The sequence below is a fragment of the Leptinotarsa decemlineata genome, unplaced genomic scaffold, assembly GCF_025532065.1.
Source record: "Leptinotarsa decemlineata unplaced genomic scaffold, Ldec_3_MD MMD2_tig00000035_RagTag_RagTag, whole genome shotgun sequence".
NCBI lineage: Eukaryota > Metazoa > Arthropoda > Insecta > Coleoptera > Chrysomelidae > Leptinotarsa > Leptinotarsa decemlineata.
In genome coordinates this window covers 25630181-25643851 of record NW_027412540.1, presented here as the reverse complement: position 1 = coordinate 25643851, position 13671 = coordinate 25630181, and the positions used below count along the sequence as shown (strand labels likewise).

Sequence of the window (13671 nt, the reverse complement as noted above, 5' to 3'; positions counted from 1 at the left end):
TGTGGTATTAGCATACTGTGCTTATCTAAGAAATGAAACAACAAAAAACAAAGAAGTTATTAGCATACTATTGTCTTTTATTTTGAATGAGTAACAGTGACGTCATAATAATACGTCTATGATCTATGATTAGTGGAGTGAGGAGTGGAAGGAAGAAGGAGGATGAAGGCGTTTTTGGTTTTGCTTGTTGGTGATATTATTATATCAACGTAGTTCGTGGTAGCACAGAACGTGATGTAGTGGACATTATTTATTCATTAAATAGTTGTTTGTTAATTGTTCATTAACTTTCCATTACATACACCTATTAGTGTCTCGTGATACAACTATATTCTCCGAAAGTTTTAAGCAAGTGAAATCGTGCTGTTTTTGTTTTACCTTTCACGTGTTTCATAAAGTTCTCGTCTGATATATCCCAAAATACACTCTCTTATAATTTTCCCGTTATATGAACTGTGTGGCTTGTTTCACTGTTCTGTATCAGTACATAACATAGTGTTGCCAGACATATTAAACTTGAGAATAGGAACAGGAAAAGATATACTGTAAATTCGAAAACACTGGCGGATGAGTTAAGGTAACCTACGATTTTCTATTTATCTACTTATTAATTTTTTTTGTTTTATAAACACGAACTGAATGAATCAATCAAGGTTTAGGTAGTAGTGAAAACTAGAGTTCTCCGCATGTTTGCAAGATTTGACCCAATAGAACTGACCTGAAAAATAGTTTGTCTACAAGTCGACCTACATTCCTATTTTCAGCTAATTTCACAAAACCATTATTTTGTTAATGAAAACAAAATCGTTTCTTGCTCATATATAAAGTTAAATGCAAATGGTTACTTTAAATTTATAGTGAATATGTTTGTTTTCAAATATTTGGTCTATAAATAAATATGTGTTTAAAGTGAGATGGATGCAGCTACCTTGATCACATTGTAATTTGAGGTTGATATATAAACTTTGAACTTTGAACTCTCGTACATTTATTAATTATAGTCTAGTTTTTTAAGGTGTTCTGCTTATTAATTTTTGAGGTCACAGTTAACTAGATATCAATTTCATCAATATATCGAAAAAGTTCAGCAAAATAAATTTTGCAAAAATAAAATATGACAGAACTACTTTTCTCATAAAACTGAATAGGTGTAGTACCTTTCAAGATAATTCAGGATAACCTATCTTGGATAACAATCTTCGAAACAGAAAAAAGTCACAGGGGGCCAAACCTGGTGAATACGGTGGCTGAGGCATGATTACGTTGTTGTTTTTGTCCAAAAAATTACGAACAAGTAATGATGAGTGATCAGGTGCATTATCCTGATGCAAAAGCCGTTAATTGTTTTTCCACGTTTCCTTTGTATTGCTTCTCGCAAGCGGGACTATGGGACTTTGGTTTCGATGTCACTAGTTATGCCTCTTTTAAGCAAATGTGGATCACCGTTATTTTTTAATATTTCATGAATGTATTATTACTGTTATGACATGTATATATTTTCTGTATTCAACACTTTCATCCCAAAATTGTATACTGTGTCCCATAATTTGGTTTAGTGCCTGTTTGGCAATACATTTTTTTAACAGAGCTCGTATATTAAAACATTGAATGCACAATTAAATAAAAAATTTAAATTTATGTAGAACAACTTATTACTTAAAACAAAGATTAATGCACCCAACTACTTGATATGATATTTAACAAAAATCACTCCAAATTATTCTATTGACATTTTTTATCAGCATACTCTTATTTTTTAGGTAATTGTCTATTCAACGTAAGATATGGCAGAAGCCCATTCTGCTGTTGCCTTCTCTTTTGCTATTACTCACGAAGGATGGGATGTTAACTTTGATCGAGAAGTTCTCAACCTAGTATGGCAATCAGGGATACGTTCCTGGAAAAAACGACTAGCAAGGTTCCAGGTAAAAATTTCTTTAGATTTTTCGCTATCAAGCCTTAGATAATTGTTTTGTTGCTGCACTTGTCTATAACATTAAATCAGGATCAGTTTTTTTGAAGGTGATTCTGAAAGTCGATCTTTACCTTGATTTTTTTTAAAGAAAATGTTTGCCAATACTACAGTACTGTCACTGTTCGCAGAGACCACTTTTTTTTTATGTTATTATTGGTTTTTGAAATCAAAAATATCTGTTCAGATCATGAATGGGGCCCCAGTCTGACAAAAAAGTGTAATTTATTTTTTTATTTTTATTTATTTATTTATTTGCCACTGAGGTACAGTATTTACAAATGGTATGTCAATAACTTAAAATTAATATATATATAGAACATAATAACAGTGTGATACGAATAAAATAGGTAGGTATTTCATTTATCATATATGTGTATATACATATATGCATATATACACACATACACATATATACACACATACACACACCCACATATATAAACATACACATATATAGACAAGACACGTATATAAATTCCTTAGTAAAAATATGGAACAGGCGTCGAAGATAACACTAAATAATAGTAAGAGGAAAAAAAATAAGTAAAATCATTGCTCAACGGAAATCATCTTCCAGGAATTCATCACAACTATAGTAACATTTTTGCAGCAGCAATTGCTTTACTCTACCATGAAACACTTTATCAGAGGTAATTTGTTTGATCTGCTCTGGTAATTTATTATACAGATTTATGGCATTATACAAAGGGGACTTTTTATATTTCGTTGACTTATGACTTGGAATACGCAAAACATCACCATGACGTGTGTTGTAACTGTGCACCATTGCGTTTGTTTCTAGTTCATGGATGTTAGATCTAGCAAATCCTATACATTTAAGAATGTATATAGAGGGAGCCGGTAATAATTTTTCCCTAACGAATACTGGTTTACAGCTGTCTCGGTGTTCAATGCTGAAAATTAGTCTAACAATGCGCTTTTGTGCTACGAATACTCTGATGAATTCATTACTGCAACCCCATGCTATGATATTGAGGGATATATGTGAATATGCCATAGCAAAATAGATTTCTAGTAGACCTACTGTGTGAATACTCTTTGGTATGAAGGCCAGGGACTCATGTAGGGAATTTTTAAAATGAACAGTACCAGCGATATACATTTTTGAGTCATTAAAACTTTTAACAAATCAACCAAGCTACATTGAAAAGCATCATAAAACACATAAGTATGGAACCAGATTCAGAAATGATTTTTTTATATTCGATACATAAGAAATCTCTGTATGAGAGAAGTAATATTTACAGTGCCATTCAATTTTTTAACTCTCTCCCACAGGATATAAGAGATATTGTGATGGCCAGCAGCTTTCTGAAGTTTGTGAAAGAATTTGAAAATTTAAACAGTTCATTTTGAATTTCATTTAACACTGTAGTAGGACAAAGTATTTCTTTTACCTTTTACACAAGATTTACATTACTCTGTAGAAATAAGTGAATATCTATCTATCCATCTAACAATTTCCAATCCATTTTTAATTAGTTGTCATTTTGTTGCAAATTCATGAATTATTTACTTGGTTAATGAGTATACATTTTATATTTAATGTTTTATCGATAGTTATTATTAACCCGCTGAAACTAATTTGTTTGCTGGAACAAGGACTATTACAACTTCTCTTAATGTTTATTTTGTTTCGCCATTGCACAATATTATTCAAATGAATACTCATCAACTATTGGTATTCACGAAATTCAAGACAAAACTTGTAATAATACTCAATATTTTTCTTTGCAGAATAGTATACATAATGGTGTTTATCCGGGACACTATAGATATCTTTGGATATTGATGGGACTTATTACTGCCTTTCATTGGAAGGGATATGTGTTACCTTTCAATATTGTGAATAAAATATTAGATTTCTTTCCTAGGTGAGTATGATATATTCAATATTAGAAAATAATTTATGAAAAATGAGAAATTAAATTTTCTTTACCACTTTTTTTGTAACTAATGTTACTGTAGTTTCGTCCTATAAGAATACCTCATTTGATGCCTATATTGCTTAGAGAAAGCTTGGTGGTACTCACTTTTTTGTAGTACTGCAAATTTATTTGACAGATATATCGTTTACAGTAGCTGCTCTCAGTTTAGAGCTTAAAGTATCAGAGCAGCACTAAGTTTGATTCAAATTCAAATTTTTATTTGGTTCATAACAAAGCTACAGCTTTAGAACATGTCACAAAATATGATCAAATTAACATATGCTCAAAAAGTAAAATATAAAATCTTCAGAAGATACTTAACTGTGCAATAAAAATAATTATACAGTACAAACATACAATCGTGCAAGGCATCTTTGCTCTATAGTCCAGGGAATGAATGGAAAAGTCATTAAACCATATAGGGGATTTCCGTAAGTAATGCATTTAAATGTTTTTTGAATTTAGTAAAGTTCAGAAAACGTAATGTGAGAGTTAGGGCATTGTACATTTTAATATCAATAGTATCGCCCATTCTGTGTAAACGGGTTTAAGGTATAATCAAATTATCTTTATTTCTAGTATTATGACAGTGTATATCAGACACAACAGAGTAATTATTAATGTTTTGTTTGACATATAGTAACTTTACAAAAATTATCAGAGAGTAAAGTGTTATTATTCTCAACGTTTAAAAGATTGGTTTGCAGGAGTCTTCAAAATTATCTTCTATAATAGATCTTACAGCCCTCTTTTGAATGACAAATATAACATTTAAATGAAACTGAGCTGCCGAGAGCTCCATACAGACAAGCCATATCTAATAATGGATTTGAACAGTGCACAATAAGTAGTTATTGTAGCGGATTGGTTAATAAGTTGTTTAACTTTCCTTATAACAAATACTGCACTATTTAGTGTATTGCAAATTACACACATCGGAAAAGTCTAGGAATATTTTTATAACATACTAAATATCATAAAAATAAATGTATGAGGTCGTTTAATTTCGATTAAATTGGTACACTCGACCACCCTGTAGATTTCTATGGGTTGAACAAAGCCTGCAAAAACGGTAACTAATCTTTTATCAAGTTTTTTACAAACTGTAGGTTTTCGGCTAAAATGAATAATCTGAAAGTGTCGAGTTTGTACATTCTATGCAGTTCTTGCTCAGCAAGAACATGGAACGCCATCACTTACCATTGGCTGAGATGAATAGAGCTGTAGGGCTTCTTCAAGGTGGCATGCGACAAAATGATGTAGCTCTTCGTTTGGGGGTCTCCCAAAGTGTTATCAGTCGATTGTGGCGGCGTTTCCGTGAAACTGGCAGTCCAGCCGAACAACATCCAGGGCGAGGACGCGCTACAACTGCAGTTCAAGACCGATTTTTGGTCTTAACCGCAAGAAGACAACCGACAATCACAGCACCTGAGTTGGTTAACGTGTTGCAGCAGACGCACCAGGTAACCATTGGTCGTGATACTGTCAGAAATCGACTGCATGAAGCAGATCTTCACAACAGAAGGCCACTTAGATGTCCACCTTTGTCGAGAGGCAATCGCGGTAGAAGATTAGAGTGGTGTCAAGAACATCAAAACTGGGATGCAAATGATTGGGCCACAGTTTTGTTTACAGACGAATCCAGATTTGGATTTCATCCAGATTCTCGTCGAGTAAGACTGTGGAGTCGACCTGGAAATAATGAACATTTGAGACACGTCCAGGAAGTCCACACATACAGAGGTGGTACAGTAATGCTATGGGGCGGAATCATGATCGGCGGCAGAATTGATCTCGTTTTTCCAAATCGCTCCCTCACAGCTCGACAGTACCTCGACACCATTCTTCTACCTATCGTCCGTCCGTTTGCTGGTGCTGTTGGTGAAAACTTCCACCTAATGCACGATAATGCTCGTCCACATGTCGCGCGTCTAGTGACTGACTGGCTCACCAACGAAGGAGTTGATGTATTGCCATGGCCAGCACATTCACCGGACCTGAATCCCATTGAGCATGTGTGGGACATGCTTCAACGAAGAATAACTCCGCATATGGGGAACATTCACACACTGTTTCAATTGAGAGAGCTTTTAATCGCTGAATGGGCAAATGTACCTCAACAAGACATTGACAATCTCATTTTGTCGATGCACGATAGATGTAGGGCGGTAATAAACCAGCGTGGAGGCCATACTTTGTACTGATTCCAATTTTTTTTGTATTATGGTTTTTTTCGGGGTGCCAAAGAAGAGCCATATTTTTTTTTAGTTTTGCTTATATGCGCACTCAGTATTTTTGACCATTTAATAAATTTTGTTGTAAGTTACATTCGTTTAATAATCACCCGTCAACTTTTTTTTCCCTAAAGCGATCTAAAAAAAAATTATGTATTTTCAATACAAACTAGAAATCGATTGAGCAAGTAGGATTTGTTAAGTTTGAGTGCCACTCCTTCTATTCCGCAGTACTCCATTTTCCTCATGATCAACACAATCAAAAGCTGCACTTAGGTCTGTGAAGATTCCCAGAAATTTTTCGTTTCTTTCAAAACTGGTTTTTATGGCACGAGTTAATGACTTGATAGCATCCAAATTGGACATATTTTTCCTAAAACCAAACTGCTAAGGACTCGGGATTTTGTTCTTATCGAATGAATCTTCATAAATTAATTTCCAACTGTTGTCTTTTCTGCATCTTGCCTGTTCAAAAATTTCATTTTATACCAAGTGTTATAAATATTTTGGTTATTTTTAATGTTAATGTTTTAAAAGTATCAATTTTTTTTCAGCCCTACAACGTCGTGGCAACTCGCAGCATGCTTCCTAACGTCTTTAATATATTGGTTGACTGCAATTTACATCCTCCGTTACATTTTGAAACTACTGTTCATGTACAAAGGTTGGATGTATGAATCAAGGGCCAGGGGAAGTAAACCATCCCTTCAAACGCAGATTTGGTTGGCTCTCGTAAAATTATTCAGTGGTTGGAATTCTCCTAGATTGTATAGTTATCAAGGTTCATTGCCTAGATTGCCTCTTCCATCTGTTCACGATACTATGACGAGAGTGAGTTTTGTTCAATAAAATACTTCATTTCACTACGTTATAAGTAACATCATTACATTTGTAACAGATCAAGTAATTGAATTGTTTATGTGAAAGTTTGTAATACACATCGTAGTATTCTCAGATATTCAAACAATCCTTTGTATGTTCTAGTATTTACGTAGCGTAAAACCACTTCTTGATGAAGAGAAATACGACAAAATGGAAAAATTAGCAGACGAATTCGAAAATGGCATAGCAAGCAAATTGCAGCGTTACCTCATTTTAAAATCGTGGTGGTCAACTAATTACGTTTCTGATTGGTGGGAAGAGTATGTATATCTTCGAGGAAGATCCCCTATCATGATTAATTCAAATTTCTATGGTATCGACGCACTATTACTCAACCATACTCAGAGTCAGGCTGCAAGAGCTGCATCAACAATTTATTCATTGCTGGTATTCAGACGATTAGTAGAAAGGCAGGAACTGGAACCAATTTTAGTTCAAGGACTTGTTCCTCTGTGTTCGTGGCAGTACGAAAGAATTTTCAATACAACAAGAATACCTGGTAGAGAGACCGACAAAATAATCCACTGGATGGACTCCAACCACGTAGTAGTATATCACAAAGGAAGATACTTCAAGGTTGTTATTTACAAAGGAAGAATTCTGAAACCTTGTGAAATACAAGTGTAAGTTATTACACACTTTATATTAGTTTCACCTGTATGTATGTTTGTTTGTAACTCTCCTTTTCATATCGGGATCTGTATTTGACAGAATTATCGATATTATTGTTTGATCTATTCACGGGCAGATGGCGCTCTACATAACCTTGATATATCGACATTATTGCAGTATCAAAGCTCAATTATAATGGAGAATGTGTGACAGATTTGAGGGAAATTTGTAATATATTCAGTAATCACTTCAATGATTTACAATGTCCCCCAGTTAATAATGATAAAATCAAACTAATATCTCATTTCCATCATACATTCTTTCTCTCTCCTACTAATGCATATGAAATTGAGGATTATATTATGAAAACCACCAAGAAAACAGCTGAAGGTATTGATGACATTTCTGGAAAACCGTTGAGATATGTCAGAGAACGTATAAAAGAGCCACTGGCACACTTAATCAATGAAACATTCGTTACAGGTCAATACCCAACAAATTTGAAAACCTCCAAATCAGTACCTGTATATAAAAATAAAGGATCTAAATATGACGTTAATAATTATAGAAACATCTGCTTACAAAGTCGGTTATCAAAAATTCTCGACTTTGCTTTCAATTGCCGACTCAACAAATTTTTACAACACCATAATTTAGTGTTGAACTATCAACACAGATTTAGGCAAAATAAATCAACATCAACAGCAGTGCAGAACTCTGAAAACATTTATAACTATTTAAACAACAAATAAAACACAATAGCTCTATACTTCGCCTCAAGCAGAGCATTTGATACTGTGAGTCATGATACTTTGATAGAAAAATTATATCGAATAGGAGTTCGAATGACTGGATTACAGCATATTTGAAATATAGAAAACAGATTGCAGTATTGAATAATAATAAATCAAAAGAAAAAACAATTAATATGGGTGTTCCATAGGGTTCTATAATGGCCCCATTACTCTTCATCATTTTCATGAATGATATGATTAACTCATGTCCAAGTGAGCAAAATATAATTATGTATGCCGACGATACCAATTTTCTTATATCAGAAAAATCAATATGTGATATGGTACTTAGAGGCAATACTGTAGCGAATGAATTCTATAACTGGTGTACTTACAATGGTCTAGTGGTGAATTTGGAAAAAACATGCTTCATGCAGTTTCTTACGAAAAATCTGAATAGGAATTCTAGTTTATCAATAACAGTAAATCATAGTAGCATTGAGCAGATTGATGTTGCTCGCTTTCTGGGAGTTATATTGGATAATAAAATGACATGTTATATCTCTATATATATTTCAAATTACTCTGAATATTAAAAGACAAGAGAATTCCATTCTTAAAAATAGCAGTTTATACAAGTACGATACAGTTCTGTGATAGACTTCGTACGTGTTGGAAGTGTTTCTCAGAGTGTCTTATTAAAACAAATTCATTTGTATCAGCTCGTTTATTTCAAATCTTATACTTAGATAATATCGTGTGTATTGAGTTCTTTGAAACTACAAAGTGATGTCTAGTGTAAATGGGGGTAAACCCCCCGAACCACCTCCTAATTCAACCCCTCCTCATGTGTCAACATATATGGATACAGTATCACCAATAATAGGTAACAATAATATTTTTAATATGAAAAGAGCAGAAAAAATTGCAGAATACGTCAATAGAAAAAGCGGATTAGAACCTCTCGACGAAAACCAACAAAAAATAGGTAATGAAAACATACCAAAACAATTGATTGATAGGTACAGTATGTCGGATACAGGACCATATCAAATTTATGTGGAGAATAATAGCGATGATTTTCGTGGAAGAATCAATGCTGTAAAGGTAGGTGATATAATTCTTTCAAATTTTCCTGAAGTGGATAATAAGATTATTAGCTTAGACTCGATAGGAAGAAACAGAATCAGAATAAAAATGAAAGATTACAAATCTGCAAACTATCTTATTGACCAAAAAAATTCACCTAGTTTGAAAAATAATAATTTGGAATTATATATTCCCAGATTCATTGTCGTACGGCAAGGGGTTATTAGGGATATAGATACCGTTTTTTCGGAAGAATATATTAAAAACAAAATCAAACCATTTGATATGCATTGCAATTTTCAGGTCGAGAATGTAAGACGAATGAATAAAAAAATTACAAAAGACAATAAAACAGAATATGTTGCTACAAAATTGTGTATAATTACTTTTAGAAGTCAGGTACTCCCAAAATATATTTCAATTAATAGAGTGAGAATTGAAGTTGAACCCTACATTCAAAAAGTGTTATTATGCTATAACTGTTTTCGATATGGGCACTTAGGAAAACAATGTAAGAGTAAACCACGCTGCATTCAATGTGGCGAACAGCACAGTTCTTCAGACTGTCAAAATTCTAATCCCGATCCAAAATGTTTCAACTGCGGTGGATCTCACTTAAGTACAAATATGAAAATATGTCCGGAATTCAAAAGGCAAAAACAAATCAAACAAGCAATGTCAAACCTCAATATAAATTACCATGACGCATGTCAAAAAGTTCCAAAATCATCATATGCTACCATATTGAATAACCCAAACCAACAGGTGAATTCCACATTACAACCTAATACATCACATCAAAGATCAGTTATTGAACAATCCTTTACTCCGAATCAATTTCAGAATGCTCAACAAACACCTCACTTGCATAAATCTCACAAATTACATGAACAGGGAACTCCTGCAAAACGCTTAAGACCATCCAGTCCAGATCCTATATACGAAGCACACAAAAATATAATACAACCTATATCAACACACAATGAAGAAGGCGGAATTTTAAAAAAACCTGCATATTTGCGAAACACAAATCAAAATAGCTCAAACATTGAGGAAATTCCTAATCTTACTAATATTATTTTAGAATTAGTTACCCATGTAATAAACATAATGAAAACTTCGAATAATTTTGATATTCACGAATCAGACCTTGTAAATATAATCAGTAAGCAGTTAAATGTAAATGTGTCATCAAATTCGCAGCCCCAATGAATCATATCAAAATTTGCCAATGGAATTGTCGTTCTGCGATTGCAAATAAAGGAAATTTAGAATATCTTCTTGATCAAAACCAAATTTCATTTGCCTTACTTTCAGAAACATGGTTCAAACCACAAACATACTATAAATTCGCGGGATTTAATTGTATACGGAAAGACAGAAATGATGGTAAAGGAGGAGTAGCCATATTAACTAAAACAAAAATAAAATATAAAGAAATAAATCTAAATAACTCCAATAATATATCAGCCATAGCTGTGTCAGCAAACATATTACCCAACCATAACAAACTTCATTTAGTTTCACTTTACGTTAAACCCCAAACATACATTAGTAGTCAAGAATGGGTTAAATTTTTTAATGATATTCCAAAACCTTGCTTCATAGCAGGAGATTTTAATGCACATCACGTGGCATGGGGTAATGAATTTGATGACACATATGGAAAAAATCTACTAGATGCTATTGAAAGTAGTAATTTAATCTATTTAAATGATGGATCCAAGACCCTTGCTACAAGTCGAAGATGTATTGCCATAGATGTGACGATATGCTCCTCTGACATAAGTGACTTATTTCGTTGGGAGACACTTGATGATCCCCATGGCTCAGATCATCTTCCAATAATCATCGAGAGTATCTTCTCACATAATATATCTGAGGAAAAAATTCATAAAATATGGAATTTAAAAAAAGCCAATTGGTCCCAATATCGAGATACGCTTGATTCAATAGAACCTGCTCCTTATTATCATCGGCTTATAGAAATTATTAATTTTGCCGCTTCGCAGTCTATACCAAAAAATAAAATTTCTAGAAAGACCTCTCCACATACTCCAAAACTATGGTGGAATGAGGAATGTGATGCAGCAATAACTAACAGGAGAGAAGCATACATTCGCTTCAAACACAATCCTAACCAGTTGAATCTATTGGAGTATAAAAAAGCAGATGCAATTTCGAAACGAATTTTGAAACAGAGCAAAAGAAGTAGCTGGCAAGCTTATTGTGAAGGTCTCAATAGAACAATACCTATGAGAGACATCTGGCAACGTGTAAACAGATTTAAGAATAGAAGAATGGGTAACGTATCTCTAATAGATCCTGAAGAGGAATGGCTAGACAAATTTCATAATAAAATAGCTCCCAACTCAGTTAATCAGATGTTCCTTACAACTCAAGTAGATCAACGTAATCATGAACATAGCCATCTATCGAGAAACATTGAAATGTGGGAGTTGAATAAGGCTTTGAAACACACACATAACACTGCCCCAGGCAAGGACAATATTTCATACTCCATGCTATTCCACTTGACAGAACCACATAAAAAATCCATTCTAGACATTTTTAATCAAATATTGAATAATGAAATACCTATTCCTCATGAATGGAAAGACTACTTGATTCTGCCGATTCATAAACAAGGAAGAACTAAAAATGATGAAAATTCTTATCAACCCATCTCGCTTGCTTCTTGTATATTGAAAACTTTCGAAAGAATAATAAAGAACAGATTGGAACATTGGTTAGAACGAACATCAATATTACCTGCATCTCAATATGGATTTAGACGAGGCAGATCTACTCAGGAAGCAGTTTCTCAGATCGTTATGGATATTCATATAGGATTCACGGAAAATAAAACCACTACAGCAGCATTTTTAGACATTCAAGCAGCCTATGATAATGTTCAATTGAAATTACTTTTTGAAAAACTTGTAGAAACCAAAATCCCCAAAAATATATGTTACCTTCTGGTTATGTTGTTTTCAGAAAGACAAATATATTTGAAAATTGGCGAAACTATTTCTATTCCTCGTAAAACATCTTTAGGAATACCCCAAGGAAGCATTCTGAGTCCTCTTCTGTATATATTATATACAAGAGATTTAGAAAAATGTATTGAAACAGACTCTCAGATAATACAATATGCAGATGACATTTGCATATACACACAAAATTTGTCTTTTGAAAAGTCACTTGAAAACTTGGCAAGAGAGATGGAAAATGTAAATAAGTGGATGGACAAAAACGGATTGATGATTGCGGAAAAAAAGTCAGAGATTTGCATATTCACCAGAAAAAGAATACAATTTTCATCTCATACAAAATCTGGACCGTGGGTCCTACCAATTCGACCGTCAGTCAAATACTTGGGCATTATCCTAGATAAATCTCTGACATGGAAACACCATATAACTCAAATTCGACAGAAAGCAGAAAAGGGTATTAATATCCTTAGAGCCTTTTGTGGAACAAAATGGGGTGCAGATCCAAATATCGCCCTAATATTTTATAGAGCATTCATACGTTCAATATTAGACTACGGAAGTATTTTTTATGGAAGTTCTGCAGATACTCACTTGAAGAAATTGGAAGTAATAAAAAATAAATGTCTGAGAATATGTCTGGGGTATCTCCCGTCAACGCCAATATCAGTTATGGAAGCCGAAGCTAAGGAACCTCCATTAGACTTAAGAAGACAACTGCTCAGTAACAAATTTGTGACAAGAATCAAAGCAAAATCTTCAAATTTGATTCCCAAACTTCTTCAACTTACAATTTTCACACTCACTCATCGATACTGGCAGATAAAGAAAACGAATTTGTTGGTAGAAAGTTTCACCAGATCGTCTTCTTATGACAAAACGATCTACAAAACCTATAACCTTCCATACTATACAGAAGATTACGACATAATATCCCACGAGTTTAAAGTACATTATTTGGAAAGAAATAATATAAGTTGTGAGGGAGAGTTTTCAGAAACAATCAAGAGGCTGTGGCCAAATGCAGATTATATCTACACAGATGGATCAAAAATATCAGAGAAAACAGGCTTCGCATTCTATCATTCAAATACCAAATATTTCGAAATGTATATACTTCCCAATGAAGCATCCATCTACACTGCAGAATTGAAAGCCATACTTTTGGCAATGCAATATATTCTGACACAAAACAGCATTCAT

The 13671-nt window shown here is 33.5% G+C and overlaps 1 protein-coding gene across 2 annotated transcripts in view; it reads left to right on the top strand.

Moving 5' to 3' along the window:
* whd (carnitine O-palmitoyltransferase whd) overlaps positions 1 to 13671 on the top strand; it is a 27153-nt gene continuing 13482 nt past the window's right edge. Inside the window, exons 1-5 of one of the 2 annotated variants that reach the window (XM_074172151.1) lie at positions 1 to 577; positions 1761 to 1925; positions 3734 to 3870; positions 6713 to 6989; positions 7143 to 7663. In XM_074172151.1, the coding sequence (XP_074028252.1) occupies positions 1785 to 1925; positions 3734 to 3870; positions 6713 to 6989; positions 7143 to 7663 (1076 nt within the window). In that variant the 5' untranslated portion in view covers positions 1 to 577; positions 1761 to 1784. The remainder of the gene's footprint in view (positions 578 to 1760; positions 1926 to 3733; positions 3871 to 6712; positions 6990 to 7142; positions 7664 to 13671) is intronic. The other variant, XM_074172149.1, reaches the window with a different exon arrangement.